Here is a 19,095-nt window from a genome sequence, read left to right on the forward strand (position 1 = left end):
GATTTTCAGTTTTATCCGTTGTGTCAAGTATGTGGGAATTTCTGCTAAATGATGTGCTTTTTAGGTCAGGGACTTCCCCCATTTCTTAGGCTCATATTACCCTTTTTTTTTCCCATTTTCTTAACTTTACCCTTCCATCATGAAGGAATTATGAAGAAAATATGTGTATATTTATGTATGTATGACCTTTTCATCTCTTTCAGGTCACAACTATGACCCCAGCGTCCAACCCCATCATTGGTGTTCTGTTATCCACTCAGAACAACCGCTGCCTCTCAGCTCCTGACTTAACCATTGAAAAGCGTCTACCCTTCAGCTCTCTCTCATCATTGGCTTCCCTGCACAAGCCAGAGCGCTCCATCAGCCCTGAGAGCAATGACAGCATCTCTGAAGAGTTAAACCATTTTAAACCTATTGTTTGCTCGCCATGTACTCCTCCTAAGAGACTTCCTGATGGCCGTGTGCTCAGTCCCCTGATCATCAAATCAACACCCCGCAACCTAAACAGAAGCCTGCAAAAGCAGACTTCTTATGAGGCCAGTCCAAGGATCCTCAAAAAGTGGGAACAGATCTTTCAGGAGCGACAGATCAAAAAGACCCTTTCAAAAGCCACTCTCACCTCTCTGGCTCCAGAAACAGGGGAAGACTTACTAGTCTCTGAAGTTATCCATTCTAGCAAGGAGAAACCACTTGTGGCTTTAAATACAAGACTGTCCAGTGGGCAATTGCTCTCTGAGTATACCGGACCCACTCCCACTGACCTTGATTATTTCCCCTCTGTTAGCCAAATAAAAGCAGGACAGGGCAGTGATAGTAAAAGAAGCAGTGAGATTCCATTGGAAACCTGCTGTTCTTCAGAAGTCAAAGGGGGAGCCAGTGGGACATCTTTGGAAAGAGAACAGTTTGAAGGGTCAGGGTCAACTGCAGATGCCAACTTAGACAAAATCTGTGTCAGCGCTGCGGTGAAAATCTCCGCAGTTAATTCAGTGCTACCCAAAAACAGTGTTTTGGGTGGGGTCCTGAAAACAAAGAAACAGCTGAAGACAGTAAATCATTTTGATCTGCCTAATGGTGTTCTTGCAGACAACCGAGGTGAGGAGCCACTTCCTTCCTTGCGTCGGGGCCGGAAAAGACACTGTAAGACTAAGCACTTGGAACAAAATGGCTCCCTTAAGAAACTGCGACAAAGCAGTGGTGAGGTAGGTCTGGCCCCAGCAGACCCAGTACTGCGAGAGATGGAGCAGAAACTGCAGCAGGAGGAAGAAGACCGACAGCTGGCTCTGCAGTTGCAGCGCATGTTTGACAACGAGAGGCGGACTGTGAGTCGGCGAAAAGGAAGTGTGGATCAGTATCTCTTACGGTCCAGCAACATGGCGGGAGCCAAGTAGCACCTAACGAATAGTGTTACCTATTTTTAAGAGGTCTTTGGACTTGATCATTTTTCCTGAAGAGCTGAGTGTTCTCACTTTGGGTTTCTTTTAATGGCAAAACACTGTCTAATGTGGTTCTAAGAGGTTCCAGGGCCTTGGTAGTATGTATCGAAGGGAACTACATCTCTGCCTCCCTGAGACCCAGGCCAGAAGCACTCCTCACCTCCCAAGTGACCCACGCCTGTGGACTTCTGGGCCAAATCTGACAGCACCCATTTGGAATCAGATTCAGGAGCACAGTGGTCAAAGTTAAAAATGGTAGAGGAAAGAGGGGATACCTTCCCAAAGTGATAGGCCTCCTGACTTCTTTCAGTAGCACGGTGTTTTAAATCAGCCTTGCAGATAAAAATTAGTTCTGTCTTTTTAAAGAATTAGAACAGTACTTCTTTGGCAGATCCAAAAGGATAAGTTGTCACGTTTCCCCCCCACCCTCCTTCCCCTGCCACAACTAAATATACCTAATGAAATCAGTTGAGGTATGTTTCTACAAAAGTTAATGTACATTCCCTGTTTAAAAATAACATTTGATTAATGCTGTATAATTGAAAGACCACATTCATAGTCATTGTTTAATTTGGTCTTCCCAAGAGACCTAACATGTAAGTGGCATTAGACCCATTTTAAGATGATGAAACTGCAGTGCAGATATTTAGGTTTTCACAGTTACTGAATGGCAGAGCTGACCACTGGGTCTCCTGACAACAAATCCCATGGATTTTTCACATTAACAGGTTGCCGTAGTGGATTGCAACTCAAGGGCATGCCAGGAAAAGCTGAATTGTGCAAAATCCACAGGCAGATAAAGAAGGTTGACTGAAAGTATATTCAAATGCTGTGTACTTGTCCCCACCCCCACAGTTTACAACCTTCTGTTTTCCTAGTGGATTCTACCCCTGTAGATATACAGATGGACTTCATTATTACTCTCTGCTTGGCCAAGGGTTATCTGCAATGTTGATCTAAAATCCAAAAAGTTTGGCCAGAAGTCAGGCAAGCGCTGAAACTCCATTCTATGGAAACAAGGTATCTAGCTGAATGCAGCTAGTAAATTCAGTCCCATGGACCTTTGGGGTTTATTTTCCATAGTTGGTGACACCATGTGTCTTTTGCATCCCTGGTGGTGCTTGGTGCTTCTGCCCATCTGGGCTCATTGAGAATAGGGATTAAGATATGATTGTAGGGACTCTCAGGTGGGCTGACATTCCCTGTGCATGTATGAGCTGTTACTATTAAGTCATGGCATTTTAACGAACCTTCCAAAGCTTATATATCCCAGCGTATCCTGTCCCCTTGAGTGGCCCCAGCAGATTATGCATAGTTTTTCCAATGATGTTGCCATTGGCAAAAACCTTTCTGGAACTGTGCTCGAAAGCCTAGAAATATCTAGAGATGCAGGCTCCTAAAATATCAGAACTGTAAGGAAACTTACTGGTCATCTGTTGCAACCTCCTCCCCTTCTTAAGGCAGAAACTAAGGTCCAGAACAGTAATTCAATGATCATGGTCAATAGTGATTTATTATATCATGTTTTGAGTCTTCTTGGTAGAAGACTCCCCCTTCCTTCTCTGGGTAAATCTTCAGTCTTGGGAATAATCATAGTGGAAAAAATTTTAAGTTTGACATTAGAAACTATTTGAAGTCTCTCTAAGAGAAAGTGGTTATCAAGAAGCATGAATGAGGGACAGCTGTAAAGCAGTCATCCTTGTACAGCTCATAAACAGTCCCCAAATAGAAGTTCCAGAGATGTCTTAAGCATCGTGGTTGTCATGAGATATACGTGGAACCTCCTCAGTGACCACTTTGGTGGGGAGTGTCATTCATCTGAATCTGTGTGTTCTGTGTTCCTAGTGTGTCTGTGTGCACATGTGCAGATGTGTGTTTTTAAAACATACATCAGTCTCTTTATATTCACACCATTTCAGTTCTGCGTCCCATCAGCAACATATACCCTCGAAAGGCTGCTGCTGGAGGGCATATTAGTGCCCAAGATAGAAAAGTTAGCAATGGTCTGCAAAGGACAGGGAGGTAACCTCAAGCCCTTAGCGAAAATATCCGCTACTGCCATTTCATAGTTCCTTTTTGAGCTTAGTACATATTCTTGGAAGGCTAGTCTCATCGGTAGTAGCAAAGACATATTTTTCCACTTGCCACCTTTTTCTATGTCCCCAGTAATTTGAAAAACACTTTTCAGTTGGAACTGATTATTTGGTTTTGGAAGAAAGATAAATATTTTTAATAGATAAAGATTATATATTTTAAATATTTCCCAAAAGTAATAATTTCATTTTAAGAAATTGCATAGCAGTAGCAACAAGCTTTAGCTTCAGGTTTAGAGAGAGAAGCTACTTCTTGTTGAGAACTATTCCAAATGCTGGATCCAGTTTACTGACTCCCCCCCCCCGCCCCACCTTGAACCTACTTACTGGTGCCGAAAATGGCACTGATGGTTGTCGTTTTCCAAACTTCCAGCTGAGCTATAGTCCTTCAAACACAGGCATAGCAGTCTAGATTAAAACAGGGATAGGGATGAGGCTTAATCTTTAAGGCTTTGGAGGAGGAAAAAACCACTAAGGTATTACCTGTATTTTAAGTTGCTTCCCATAATTAATAACTAAAACCTGAACCCTTCCTGAAAAAGTCCCCCCTTCTATTGTTTGTTTGTTGTGGTCCCAAATGGAATTGTTCGCATGAATTGTTTGGAGGAATAAAGACAAGGAAGGAAAATAGAATGGTGAGGGTCTGTGAGCTAGAATGAGAGATACACAATTTCAAAAAGCAAACAAATCATTGGAATCCAGTTCACTACTAACTCCCTTGCTTGTGCATAAGCATTCTATGTTATTAAAAGGGAAGTTATGAGAGGTTGGATAACAGAGGTTATTCTGATGGGAAATCCAGGAAATGGTGGTACCCTGAGGAGGGAGATCTCAGCTCTTTTCCATAGAGTGGGGAAGATACTTTGGGAACATAATCATGACCAGTTGATTGTACCTGCCAGAAGAAGTCATCTGGGCCTGTTGGGTTGGTGTCACATCAGGGGATTATGCATTCAGCCCCTGGCCCCTCTTTGAAAGATTAATTCTTCTTGGCTGAAGCTTCCCAAGAAAATTGTAAGTGGCTTCATTTAAAAAAAAAAAATTAATTTTTGCTTAGAGGAAGCACTGGTGATAATGCCCTCTGAGTTTTGGTGGTTTTTGTTGTTCATTTTCCCTAAAGGAAAAATGCCCTTAAGAGATTAAAGCTGCTTAAGTAATTGCTGTATGATTACAAACCGACTAAAATAGGAAGGCGCCACTGTGCTGGACTGGTGAAGCTGATGACCGAAGGCTGTGCTGTTGCCCTTTCTGTTCCATATGACAGACATTTCCTGAGCCTCGAACTTGTGCCAACCCTGCGCGGGGTAATGGAGATACAAAGACAAAAAGGACATTCCCTACTCTTGAGTTCAATGTCTAATGAAATGTATTTGAATGTATGTGTGGCTGGAGAGTTTGTTGAAAGGCTACTTTCATAGCGATGATCTTAGGATGCTATGTGGCACCCAGTAGGCGGCCTTGAACATTTTCGATACCCCGATCAGTATTTGTGAACTTGATTGCAACCCTCATTTCCATTTCCTCAGTTTTACCAGAAGAGAGTGAGGTGGAAGGGAGAAAAATTGAAGGCTGGATCATAATCATAAAATGTTTGGAATGAATAAAGTCAGACTTCGCCCTTATTACCCCCTTTTCTTTTTTAAGATAGGAGGAACATGGAATCCAGTGTCCTGTGCCCTGTTTACTACTGTAAACAGAAGGATCTAAGTAAATAGACTTTTAAGTTATACACCCATGATTTGCTAGTAAGAGGGACACCCAAATGATTTAGGAGGCTTTCAACAGGTTTTTTTTTTTTCTTTCTTTTTTTTTGGTTAGAATTAAGATGGACCTATAGTCCCTAATATACACCTGGTAGGGAAAAACCCCTATAGTATGAGTAATGCAAATATGTCATCTTGGGAAGTGATATATTTTGATTGGAATATCATTTTAATGGTCACAGGTAACAACTAGCCAACACTTCATTTCCCTTTGAAAATCAAGTACTTTCTTAGGGACTTCAGTCTTCTCAACCAGTCTTTTCCTCATCAGCCTGTAGAGTGGTCTTTTTGGCCTGGTATTTAGAAGTGAGCATAAACTGCTTATGAGTTTTATGACACAATGAGAAAAGCCTGCTTTTGAGGGGAAGGAGGAGGGGTAGAGGGGAGATTTCTAGGAAATAGAGGCTGCTGAATAGATTTTCTCCAAAGATCAAGAATTGCATCTTTGCCCGTGATTGTCACCTGCGGTAACTTCCTGAAGAAGATTGTTCTACAGAGAAGGACTTCACACTTGCAGGGTCACCAGTGTGGAAGCTGGTTAAATTGAATGAAGGAAAAGTGCCGAGACTATGCACATTGTTCATGCATTATCAGTGTTCTTTTTCTTCCTTAGAAAGAAATTCACACATTTGCTTTGTGAGTAAATGCTTCCTTCACGTCTGTAAGTGTGGGAGGCAACCTCCAACCTGGGGCATGCTCCACATTTTCTGGTGTCTCAAATTAAGAACTGGTTGGACAAAGCCAAGGTAAAGCCAAGTTTGTTCATCTTCCTTTCCTCTCAACATAGGGGGGAAACAGGCAATGCACTCTTCAAAGACCAAGCCCTCAGAGCTCAAGGGTAGTTTTGGGCACTGGCTCTGGATGGCAGCAGTCAGATCTCCCAATTTGTTCTGCCTGCTTTCCACACCATGCCAACGGATGGCAGCAGTGGTTTCAACCCTCAGCCTCTGGCAAAACACTTAAAGCCTAGTGAGAGGAGAACTACGCAAGGGGAAAATCTTGTCTTAAATGCCAACGAATGCATTTTTCCCCCTGATAGTGCTGTTTACTTTCAACTCTGTACAAACACGGTTTTCCTTAGGGCCTCTCCTCCTCCCACCTAGAAATAGAAAATGGACTGTATACTCATTTCATTCAACCTGCTGTCTGCGTTAGAATTGGAGAAGGGGCTTGGGTCCTGATGGGCTGGGTCCTGCCTCTCCTGATTGCCTCTTCTCCAGCTCATCATAAAGAGCATTTTGACAAAGATAAGAGGACTCAGAACAGGGCGTGCCCTCAGGGATGCGTCTGCCAACAAGGAAATGTCATGAAATCAAATGGGATGATGTGTTGTTTATTAAAACAATACCAAAGTGCACTCTTTAATGTATATTTGCCTGCTTGAGGAGAGGCCCAAGTTGAGAATACAGTAAAGCAAACTCATGAATATGAATGTTCTTTCTCTAGTCAAAGTCTTATCCCTGGGCTAAGCTTAGACTATGGGTGGTGTGTGATCTTTGGTGCTATCTTTGCTCTGGGAGATGTCCCATGTTGTAGTGACTTGCTTTGGCATTCAGAATGATGAGAAGTTGGGAGGTGGGATGGGATTTCCATGGTGTATAGCTGTGTCTTTTTGAGTTCTAAGTTTTTTCAATTTATACCTATCATTCTCATATTCAACAAGTCATACTTCTGAGGCACCAGGAAAGAGTTCTGAGTAAAGAGCAGATGTACAGGATGACACTGTCCTTGTCTTTAGGGCTGTACCAGGAAATCTATTTCTTTTTTTTTAATACCCTCATTTGAGACCATTGTTCAGAATTCATCACAATCCTCTTGGTGTCAGTATCCTACCCAACAGAACAAATGTTTCCATGTAAACATGTAAAGCCAGTTTGAAAGACTAATAGTCATACACTTAATCAGCACTTGTTTTGGGTGGAGGGCTTTGAAATCATTTTGTACAACCTCTTCAAGAGAAAAGCTGTTAAAATAATCAGCAGGAAACAATAGACTGGTTGGCGATAATAAGAATACGACGTCACTGTTTCTTGGGCCCTAAAGTGACAGATTATACTCCACATACCCTTAGTAATTCTCTTATAGCTTGAAATCTCCACACAACTCTCCATAGTGGTTGGACCAGTTTGCACTCCCACCGACAGTGCAGGAGAGTTCCTTTTTCTCCACATTCTCACCAACATTTGTTGTTGCTAGTTTTTTTAATATGTGCCATTCTCACTGGTGTGAGATAGTATCTCATTGTAGTTTTGATTTGCATTTCCCTGATTACAAGTGATGTTGAACATTTTTTCATATGCCTGTTGGCCATTTGCATTTCCTCTTCAGAGAGATTTCTTGACCTACTAAACATAGAGTTTCCATATGATCCAGCAATTCCACTCCTAAGTATTTACCCAAAGGACACAGAAACATCAATTCCAAAGAACACCTGCACCCCTATGTTTATAGCAGCACTGTTTACAATAGCTAAGCTTTGGAAACAACCCAAATGCCCAAAAATAGATGACTGGATCAAGAAGATGTGGTACATATATACCATGGAATATTACTCAGCATTCAAAAAAGATAAACACATGCAATTTGCAGCAACATGGATGGCGCTGGAAGGGATCATGCTCAGCGAAATAAGCCAGAAAGAAAAAGAAAAATACCGGATGGTCTCACTCATAGCAGGAATCTAGAAAACTTAAATAAGGGACCAGGAAAAAGAATAACTATAAGAAAGTAAGTATCAAAATCAACAAACAACTATGAACCAGAGATACTCTTTAGGGGTTGGGGGGTGGGGAAAGGAGGGCTTGGGGTCAAAATAAGGGGGTTGTAATTGTAAGGGGAATATAAAAATAAAATTTAAATAATAATTAAAAAAAACATGAAAAAAATTCCCTTACAGCTTGGTGTGAGGGAAAGCCCTCATTACAGATGGGGAACTATGACCCTCACAGTTACTACTGGCCTGGAAATTGTGTCCACACTGCTTTTTTTTTTTACTGCGCTGGCTCAAATCAGCTGCAGGTGGTTCCATCCTTCTCCACTGGCCGTGGGTAACAGTATGGTTCTTGCTGTGTTCTGAACTGGATCTCTTAGACTGAGCCTAACAGGGATAGAGGGGCAGAGCCTTCCCCCCTGCACCTACTATTGGGGTGGGAGGTATCCTGAGGTAGCAAGGATTGTGAGGCACAATCTGCCTCTAAATCGGTTTCCCTGTGGCCTCATCTGATTGACTCTCGGTGTTCACTGGCATTTTGGATAGGGGACTAGAAAAACAATGGGCCTACCTAATTAATCTTGGAGAGACTTTATTCTGGTTTGCTCTTGGTAAAAGAGAAGATTGGAGAAGGCTCAGAAGAATGTGGCAGTCAGCTGCCCACCAGCGGACTGTGGACTCGGGACCAGCCTGGGGATGAAGCTTCTGGCACGTCAGGTGTGCCGGGAGGGGTGATTACTCTGGCTGCAGGGAGGGTGGCCGCCACCCAAAGCCTCCGTGATTAGTTACGAATCCCCTTTCATTCGACAAGTCTAGTCTGAGGTTTTACTCAAACAAGGACTAGGTTATGTTTCCAACTATACAAAATGCAGGCAACCTACTGAATTTGCTTACTTGAGACCTCAAAGTGTGTGTTCAACATCACAAGGACCCAGAGATATTGAAAATCCCCCTAATGGTATAGGCAAAGTTAAATAACCTGCCCTGTATCATACAATAAATGAGATGGGGTTAAAATTGAACCCTGGTAATGTAAGTCCAGGTTACATATGAGTTGGAAAGAATAGACAACTGGTATATGATTGAATGGCTCCGGAGAGGCAGAAATTCACCTTGATGGGAGGGTGGGGGAGTGGGCAGTCTGGTCTCTGCCTCATATACTTAAAACAGTAGGCAGGCTGGAGGGCTGTTTTTTTCTGCAACGTGGTGGTTTTAAGGGAAGGCCCAGGCAGTGCCTGTGGGAACATACCAGCACTGGCTTCTAGTCTCCTTAAATAACTGTATAATCCCGTCAAGCCAGCCCCTGTGAACTATATCATTCATTCCTCCCAGTAAATTCAGCCAATAAATTTTAAGTGCCACCAGGACCCAGGCAGTGGGCTGAGCACCAGTTCCTGGTGGTACACTGCAACCATCTAGGGTCACATTTTGGGTGAATTCAAGGACACGCCTGAGCTGAGGCTGAAAGGATGAGTAAGAAACATTAGCCCTCGTGGTCTGACCTCAGTCTTCTAGGTAGGACCTAGAAACAGCACAGTCTACAAGCCCTTCTAAGTGGGTAGCAGAGTCCCCGGGTAGCCTTTTATGGCTTCCTTCCTGCAAATTCTACAGTGACATGATTTGGTGATGGAAAAGGGTCAGTGCTCAGCTCCCTCCAAACAGCCTCCACCATAGGAAAGCCAACAACTGAGAATTCCGAATGACCCTGGCATCCTGGAACTCTAGGTTGAGGCTGAGATGGTGAAATGTAAAAACCCTGACTCAGCACCAAAGGTCAATGTCAAGTATATAAAAGGGAAAATAGTTCTGATAATAATCTGCTGACAGCAGCGCAATAAAGCCAGTGGGTAAATGTAGCTTCTTTAGTATTTTCTCACATTGGTGAAGGATTGGCCTGGCTGGGTAGAAAGAACAGACACATTCTTGGCCAAAGAGCAGAGCTAAGATCTGGAAGAACTTAAGCAGGTAGCTTAGTCTGATGGCTAGAACTACCAATACTTTCCCAACACAAGTAAAGACAGGCTTTGGAGAATGCGCTCCCTATCACTAGACGGGTAAGAGGAGCTGAATGACCTGCTGGGGGGCTGTAGGAAGCTTCTGAGAGGCTGGAATAGGGTATTCCTGGGAGCCTTTTAGGCCAGATGGTTCTCCAGAACTGGCACCTAATAAAGTTTTCAGGGTGGAGGTGGATCCTACTTACTAATAATAGCAGAAGGGTGCTTTTGGGTCTGAGGCCCAAGGTGGAGAGTCAGCAACATGTCCTGCGCACAAGTGCCACTATGAGTGACTCGCCTTCCAGTCTACATGTGTGAGGCTGTGAGTGTGATAGTAGGAAAGTATTTGTGTCCTCATAGTCTCTCACGCTTGTGATATGGCAGATACTCCATACTTCTGTCATACCTGGGGCTACAAGACTTCATCTCTATAATCACCTTAATTGCAACTTAGGTTGTGGGAGTTTGTGCCACTGCTTTCTGGGAACTGCAGGCCTGCTCCCCAGGCCACTCTGTCCTGCCCAACATCCATCCCCAGGTGCACAGCCTGGACCCCAGCCACAGGGGCCTTCTCCAGCTCTCCCTCTGTCGCAGGTGCTAAATTTTGGGCGCTCACAAGAATGGGGTGACTCCATTGGCTGCCTTGCCAGAAGTCGGTTTACTTACTGTGAGTCTGGGTTCACCTTGTGTAGTCGCAGGGACTCTTTTAGAGCCACGGCCCACCTTGTCCTGAATTAGGGACTTAAATATGGGATTAGAGGACCTCAGCTTGTCCCACCTTTGTGTACATGGCCATCCGACAATTCCTAATCCTCCCCTGCCCACCCCATTTTCCCTTACAATGGTAAAAGCTGCCCTACTAAAAAGGTGCTCATTCCGAGGCCTGGAGGGCTCCAGGTCCCCCTCCTCCCTTTGTTGTCTATGAACAAGCTAGTTAACTCCACTGAACCCTAGATTCTGTGCCTTGTCTCTGTTCCACCTACCCCCACCTACCCTAGTGATCATCTCAGTTCTGTTGTAGGCATGTGGCTCGGGCAGGTTTCCCACAGGACTCCCACAGACTCCTTGTCTGTCAGAGATGTGGTTCCAGTGTGACAGCCTGCCCCCGGTTCCCAGAAAGAATGCGTGAGTACCTTGTGCTATGCACCCACTCTTTATTGGTGCTGGCCCAGGCTCCAGGGTCTGTTAGCCTGGCATGGGCGGGGGGAGGGGGGGTGGTTCTGGTGAGTTCCCCACTCTCTGCGGCCAGCCAGCCAGCAAGGCTGAGCCCAACTCCAAGGCCCACATAGGCCTAGCAGTCCCAGTGGAGGGCGAGGTGCCCTTGGGGATGGGGGAGGATGTGGGGTATGGGGCACACGCTGGATGGCTTGCACCCCCACCCCCACCCCACAAGCCCTAGTCTCTTGAGTCACCGGCCACGGGATCCTGGCAGAACTCGTCCATGAACTCAAGGAAGTGGCCAAACTTAGTCTGGCCTTCACTCAGTGCAGGGCGGGCTGGGGCTGGCTCTGTGGTTCCGAACACTGTCCGCATTGAGCTGCGCACCAGCCGCCTATAGCGTGCCCGGAACTCCTTCAGCAGTCTCTTGGCCTCCAAGTACTGCTTCTGGTTCACCAGGCGCTGCTCTGTCTGCCGGCGCAGGACAGCAGCTGCAGGGAGAGAAGCCCAGAGGGGCACCAAGCTCACCCTAGGTGGTTCCTAGCCCAGAGTGAGGACAAGGACTGGGTCCAGTGTGCCCCCAAAAGTGGGATGGGGTGGGAGGAGCCTTGGGCCTTTGAGGAGCTGCCAGTGTCTCCTCCTCAAGGGTAGTTCTAGTTCATGACAGGTTGTATGACTTTGGGCAGCCTCCTGCCTCACTCTGGGCCTCGTTTCTCCACTTGCACATGGAAAGGGCAGGGGTTAATACTCTCGACGGACCATTTCTGCTCTGACACAAGCCCTTAGGCCAGCAGCTGAGTAATTCAGCTCTCCAGTCCTGGCAGCTGAGGGTGAGCCCTACCGAGTGGAGCCTCTGTGATGTTCCGGGGGTCCCGCATGCGAATGAGGATGTCATCCAGCAGCTGAGCTCGAGTCTTCCGTGGGGATGAAGCTGGGATCTTCTGGGTCTGACAGAAGGCAAGAGAGGAGTGTGTCGTCCCACTTCCACACCCCAGGCTTGGCTCAGATATTCCTGGCCTCACCTCACGTGGTCACCCCAACTGGCAGGGGAGCCCTTGGGGGGCACTGGAAATGCATGCCCCTTAGCAGGTCCCTGGGTGATAGCCACATCTGTGCACATTTGTGGGGGACCCCAGGAGTCATTTCACGCTCAGTTAGGTAGGCACCTACCCGCTTCTCCTTGGGGACATAGCGTTTCTGCAGGGTGTCCAGCCTCGGCTTGGAGGAGCGGTACAGGAGCGGGTGCTTCAACATGTGCTGTAGGGCCTGCGTGTTCTTCTGGATTCCTAGCGCAGGGAGGCGAGGCTGAGTCATCAGCAAGACACCTCCCTCTCCTCCCCCAGGCTGCCGGGCCCAACTTCCTCATTCTCTACCTTGCAGTAGCCCTGGGGAGAAGGAGTCTAGAGACCCCAAGAAGGAAAACACTGCCTGCTCATCTCCGCCTGCTCTATTACAGTGCCTGGAGGGCCATCATTCAGGCATGACCACGGGTCCCCTCTCAGTGCAGATCCCAGCAGAAAGGGCTGACCCCAGTGCAACCCCATTAACCTTGGGATAGACTGACACCCACAAGGGCACAGCTGAGCGCCAGTTCCTTCGGAAGTACAAATACCATTAACGCCTCAGTGTGAAACTCAGAGAGGGCGCGGCCTCCCTTGCCTCAAACCAAATAGGGGTCCAGCCAAATAGGGGGAGATTTCAGATGTTCACTGGGCCGGGGAAGAGTTTGAAAATCTGGCCAATCTGAGTGCTTGTACAGCAAATCCTTCTTAGAGGCTTCTCCAACAAGAGCAGGTCAGCCCACATTGGCTGGAATATGAGCAAGCTGTGGCTCCCAAAACCAACAGGACTCAGGCTAGGGGTGCCAACATGTAGGGTTCCACAGCAGGACCCCCTGGGGGTACGGTGTACAGATTCAGACAGGACAGCACCCTGGCAGGGAAACAAGGCCTGGCAGCAGCCTTGGCTTCTCCCCAACTGGCTCTGGGCCTTGGAGACTTTCTCGTCACATACCCTTTGGCTCAATAAAGGCAGGATCGGGCTTGGCTGTCAGCAGCTCCTCATAACCGTGGTACTTGCTGGAGAGGGAGGCAGATAAGAGCTTCCTCGGAGTCTTCTTTACTTCTCTGGGTGCTGTTTGTGGCCTCCTTTTGCCTTTCTCTTGCAAGTCTGAGTGATCCCTCTGGAGGATGGGGGAAGGCAATGCATTCACCTGTTTCCAGGAAGAAAAACACATTAGTCTAGTCCATTAACGCTAACAAGCATCAGTTCTCTGCTGACCCCCAGGCTGGGCCCTGACGGGGGGCAAGAACAAGGGCAGAGGTGGGAGGAGGCAAACATGAAAATAGACGACCTTAAAAATGCTAGAACAGACGAGATCGGGTGCGTTCAGGGTGGTATGGCCGTAGGCTGGCGCCGGAAGTGATCATGCTCAGCGAAATAAGCCAGAAAGAAAAAGAAAAATACCGGATGGTCTCACTCATAGCAGGAATCTAGAAAACTTAAATAAGGGACCAGGAAAATGAATAACTATAAGAAAGTGAAAATCAAAATCAACAAACTATGAACCAGAGACACTCTATGGGGGGTGGGGGGCGGGGAGGGAAGGGATTGGGGTCAGAATAAGGGGGTTGCAATTGTATGGGGAATATGAAAATAAAATTTATTTTAAAAAAATGCTAGAACAGGAAGCATAAGATTCTGGGTGAGCCTATTGGGAACATTAACCCAGACCAGGGTGCCAAGAAGCTGCCCAGAGGAAGTGATACCTTCGCCCAAGGTAAGTCTCCAAGAATCAGGCGAGCTGGACTCCGGCAGGGATTGTGAGAGGGAGCACCGCAAGAGAGGAGGAAGGATGACTTGCAGGCAAGGAGCAGCATGGACAAAGGTGCACAGGTAAGACCCAGTAGGGTACACTTGGGGGAACTAAAACCTGCTTTTTTTGGAGTGTACCACGAAGAGGAAGAGGCAGTGGAGCCATAAGCGGGGCCTCGATCACTGAGAACATTTAAGTCCAGGGCTCAGGGCAGTTGGTCATGTTTGGGTTTGTGATGTCTTTATCCTCACTCTGATGGCAAGTCACAGAGGCTTCAGGAGGTGAGGACATTATCTGAACTCACATTTTAAGTCCACCCTAAAGGTTTTATAAGAAATCTTATGAAACCTGTATTTCAGGCAGGGATGTAGTTACACCCTTTGGTTGAGCACTGGGTTGCGAAGCTGCCCGCGGCCTCTGTGGTGCCGGTTCGATCCCCGGCTGCTCCCCGGCCACCAGAGGAGGGTCCCACATGGCGCGCAGACCTCTCCTGCCTCCCGCTGCTCCCCTCAGCAGTGTACTTCGGTCCTTCTGCCTGCCTGCTCCCCGCTCTGGTTCTGGTGAATTCTCTCACCCTCCCACGCTTCTGACTGTACCCAGTGCTTGTATAAACAAAAACAAACAAACAAACAAATAAATAAATAACATGCCCCTATTAAAAAAAAAAATTTAGGAAAAAAAAAAACTTATGGCTGATCGAAGAAGAAACAGAAAAGCTGAACAGCCCTAAAACAAGAGACTGGATCCATAATATTAAAACTTCCCACAAAGAAGAGCCAACAACCTGCTATCGTTAACTACAAATCTAATGACTATTTAAAGAAGATGAATACCTATACTTCAGAAACTCCTGAAAGTCTGGACAAGAGAGAACACCTCCTACTCATTCTCTGAGGTCAATGTCAAACCCTGAAACTAGTTTTATAGGGAAAGATGTTACAAGAAAGAACAACCACTAAACAATATCCCTTATGAACAGATACACAAATATCCGCAAATATTATTAGCAAAGTGAATCAGTGACAACAAAAAATTCCCACCATGATCAAGTGGATTTATCCCAGGTCTGCAAGACTGGCCTAACATGAGGAAATTAATTAATGCAGCACACTGTAATCAACAAATAAATAACAAAACCACATGATCTAAATGGGTGCAGAAAAAGCATTTGATAACATTTAATACCCCTTCATGATTAAAAAAAAAAAACAACAGGGCCTCCCTGGTGACGCAGCTGTTGACCGCTGGGTTGCGAAGCTGCCCGCAGTCTCTGCAGTGCCAGTTCGATCCCCGGCTGCTCCCCGGCCACCGGAGGAGGGTCCCACATGGCGCGCAGACCTCTCCTGCCGCCCGCTGCTCCCCTCAGCAGTGTACTTCGGTCCTTCTGCCTGCTCTGCTCCCCGCTCTGGCTCTGGTGAATTCTCTCACCCTCCCGCGCTTCTGACTGTACCCAGCGCTTGTGTAAATAAATAAATAAATCTTTAAAAAACAACAACAACAACAAACTAGGAATAGAAACTCCTCAATCTGATAAAGGACATACACAACTAATAAATTTAATGATGAAAAACTGAAAGCTGTTCCCCTAAAATCAAGAATAAGACAAGGATGTCTGTTCCTACCACTTCTGTTAAACATTGCACTAGAGGTGATAGCCTGGGAAATTAGATAAAGAAAAAAATTTTCTGAACATGGTGACTCATAATTGATTGCATGGCTTTGGCTACCAGAAGCTCAGAAGGCACCATGTACACGGCATATTTAACCTTGTATTTAATCCTTTCTTGTCCATATTTTCCTTCCCTCAAACTCAATTTTTTAAATATTGATTATACTCTACTTTCTTGCAAAAACTTTCTGAGTTCCTAAAGATGCTTTTATCCTTGCTTTTATCCTCATTATAAGTCATTCTAAGTGATCTGTGGAGTGACATTAGAGGTGAATGGATAGAGCTAGACATACTGCACAGACAGGTGTACAACTGGGAAGACCTAGCAATGAGCAGGTTAGGGGAGGTAGGGAGATCAGGGAGAGTGATGGTACAAGAATAAAGCTCAGGCGACCTAGGGGTTAAATCTCAGCACTATCACCACTGCAGCCTGAGTTTGATCCCGGGCCAGGGAGCTAACCCACATGGCGCAGCAGACCTCTCCTGTCTTACTCACTGTTCCCCTCAGCAGTGTGTTTCAGTGGATCTGCCTGTTCTGCTCCCACTCTGTCTCTGAAGAATCCCCATTACCACCCCCCCAACCCCACACCCAGCTCTTCCACACACAAAAAAAATAATAAACAAACTTAGAAAAAAAAGAATGAAGTTCAATGAAGTTCAAGGGGGCTCTGCCAACTCCATCAGGCTCATATTTTCCTTTCTTTATATGTCACCCTTCTGCTGCACTGACACTGAACCATTCATGGTTCCTGCTCACACCAGTTTTACTTTCTGCCCAGAAGGCCATTGCTCCACTCTTTACCTGTTTAACTCCTACTCGAACTGCAAAGCTCAGCTCATTTGAACTTTCAGGAAGCCTTCCTGGTCTGGGGCAAAGGCAACCCTCCTTCCTTTAGGCTTCCATCCCCTGAGCCTTCCTCTGCTTCTGCACTGACTGCACACACAGTTCCTGTTCAGCTCCCCCATCAGACTCAGGCCTTCTAAAGGGCAGGACCCACATCTCATCCATCTGTGTTTACAGAATTCAAAGGCAGCTTGAGAAGTGAGGTAACCTTAAGCATTTAAGCAGAGGGAGCAGCAAAACTGACCAAAAGACTGGTTAGAACACCCCCCCACCACCACCAGGCCCCAGTGTCTGTGCCATAGGACTATGACTTGTCCCCATGGGTGCCCCTACGAGGAGACTGACATCAGCAAATCTCCAAGAAGGGGCTGCAGGGGTGCTGCCTTCTTTTTTTTTTTTTAATAATAAATTTTATTTTTATATTCCCCATACAATTGCAACCCCTCCATTCTGACCCAATCCCTCCCCTCCCGCCCCCCCCGGTGCTGCCTTCTGACTTCCAGATCTGCCTTGTGCTTACTTCTAGCTGTCCCCCGCGGCCCAGGGTTTCACAGACACCTAGGGGAGCTGGGGAACAAATGGGCAGGGGCAGGTGGATCCAGGCACCTGGGTCAAGAAGATGGACTCTGTGCTCTTGGTGTCCTCATCTGACAGGTGCTCCAGGCTGACACGGCTGGCTGGGTCGCTGTGGCGGGATGTAGATCCTTCACTGTTCACCGTGGAGTGTGAGAGGATGGGAGGCAGCGGCACGAAGGTCCGACGAGATAAGGAGAGGCCCCCTGGGCCCTCAATGGGCATCTCTATGTTCAGAGAAGTTTTTCTGGTAGTGGGCAGCTGTTCAGGCAGCCCTGCTTCTGACTCCAGCATCTCCTTTGAGGGAGACTTGGTTATGGATGGCTGATGGAGGGTCAGAGGCTGCTTTGGCACCTTTGGGACCTGGGTTTTTACCTGTCACGGGAGAAGGGCTTGATCGGTTTGCTGCCTAATCAGTGTCTCTCCTCCTGGACCTCACCATCCTAAGACCACCTGGTATAGCAACTGGAGCACTGGGTGAGGATTCCAGGAAGATGGAGGGAGCAAAATCACACTTCCTGGGCCTCTACAATGTGCCCCATGCATAACCCATATTGTTTTAGTTACACTTCAACACTAGCCAGTGAGTCATTATCCTCATTTTATAAATGAGGAAACTAGGGCTCAGAGAGGTCAAAGGGCTTGTTTCAAGGTAACAGAGTTATTCATGGCAAAGCCCAGACTATTCGATTCCTGTTCTGGGTGCCAGGCCTCTTCTGACAGCCCTGACCTTATGCCTCTGGCCTCAGGAGCCTCATTCCTTGGCTCAAGACTTAACAATGTGCTCTTGACTTTCCTTGGGGACACCTACGAGGGTATGAGGAGATGGTCCTGTGCTTTCTGGAAGGCAGCAGCTCCAGGCCCCTTCAGGAAGCTGGTCCCTACACCGTTATAGAAAGACACAAAAGGCAAATCTTCCTCGAGTTCAGTTTCCCGCTGAACTGCTCGGCTTCCTTAATTAGCAAAGCCAGTCGCCTCGCCCTCCTCCTCCTAGCCATGGGCTTACTCTTCCCTCCCTAGTGACACGCGTGTTGTTTTCTATGCTCTGTCAAAGGTATTTGGTCTGTGCAGATCTGCACTTTCACAGACCTCGTAGTGTAGTAAGGCTCCCAAGTGCTGATGTTAGAAATTTAAAGGTCTTTGAGCTTCCATTTCCCCTCCAAGAACTGAGGCAAATGTCCCTGCCCTGCCTGTGCCAGAATTCTCCCAAATGCACCTAACAAACTAAGGTGTATTAGGGTAACTCTTCTATAAAGTTTTCTTTAACAAAATATTTCCTTTGGCAAATAGCAAAACCCCAGAGTTTGGACTTGAAGCCTGATGAACACAGCTGGGTTTTACAGAACCCGCGCCTCAGTGCCCCAAACCCCAAGTACCATCAGGTGCTGGCTGGTGGGAAGGGGCAGCATTTATTCCTCCCTCTCATCTCTGGGCTGGAGGGGTGCTGGGAGGATGCCCTTCCTCCACCCCACCCCCACCCTCCCTGCCCCCTTCCCAGGGAAGACTGGATAATCTGGTTGGTCAGAGGGGGCCGGTCACTGGACACCACACATCCCGGGGGAGCTGGACTGTCGGCGTGGAGGGCAGGTGCTTTATCTTCCACGTGTGCTCTCACAGCTCTGAGTTACGTGTTGCGTGGGTCCAGGAAGGCCTGTGCTAGCAGCTTCTCCACTTTGCCTTTTTGTCCGTGCCTGGCAGGAGGGGAGAGCCTGCAGCTTCTGTTCACTGACCGAGTAAAAGGTCCAGGTGTCTGCTCTGTATGTCCAACCCATCTCTGTACACATGCGGGCCACACAGGCGCTTTCATTCTGGCTGAAGGCCTCAGCCACATTCTCCAGTCTCGCCTGCACTGGGGGGTTAGGTGGTATTTGCAAATAAATCACAAGCACTGATTTGCTTCTTATGTGGCCACTGGTATTTGAGTCTACCCTCTAGTAGTTGGAACCTCATGGGTTCCCCTGGATGCCCACACTAACTTTTCACAATAAGTTATTTCACTCCTCTCAGCCTGTTTCTGCGTCTGAGGTCGTGAGGTTGTGGAGA

The 19,095-nt window shown here is 46.9% G+C and overlaps 2 protein-coding genes across 2 annotated transcripts in view; one reads left to right on the forward strand and one right to left on the reverse strand.

Annotated features, from left to right (window-relative positions):
• The window catches only part of RNF169 (ring finger protein 169), a gene marked incomplete at its 3' end in the record, with an annotated part of 75,740 nt that extends 74,352 nt beyond the window's left edge, over positions 1-1,388 (forward strand). The window contains exon 6 of the mRNA XM_084230146.1: positions 204-1,388. Coding sequence (XP_084086272.1) covers positions 204-1,388 — 1,185 coding nt within the window. The remainder of the gene's footprint in view (positions 1-203) is intronic.
• A 10,000-nt stretch (positions 1,389-11,388) lies between these two features.
• Positions 11,389-19,095, reverse strand: part of XRRA1 (X-ray radiation resistance associated 1) — a gene marked incomplete at its 3' end in the record, with an annotated part of 47,693 nt that continues 39,986 nt past the window's right edge. Inside the window, exons 13-17 of the mRNA XM_084249461.1 lie at positions 17,086-17,427; positions 13,165-13,363; positions 12,322-12,437; positions 11,993-12,098; positions 11,389-11,642 (exon numbers count right to left, since the gene is read on the reverse strand). Of these exons, the coding sequence (XP_084105587.1) occupies positions 11,389-11,642; positions 11,993-12,098; positions 12,322-12,437; positions 13,165-13,363; positions 17,086-17,427 (1,017 nt within the window). The remainder of the gene's footprint in view (positions 11,643-11,992; positions 12,099-12,321; positions 12,438-13,164; positions 13,364-17,085; positions 17,428-19,095) is intronic.

This window comes from Talpa europaea, assembly GCF_964194135.1.
Source record: "Talpa europaea genome assembly, chromosome: 1".
Lineage (NCBI taxonomy): Eukaryota > Metazoa > Chordata > Mammalia > Eulipotyphla > Talpidae > Talpa > Talpa europaea.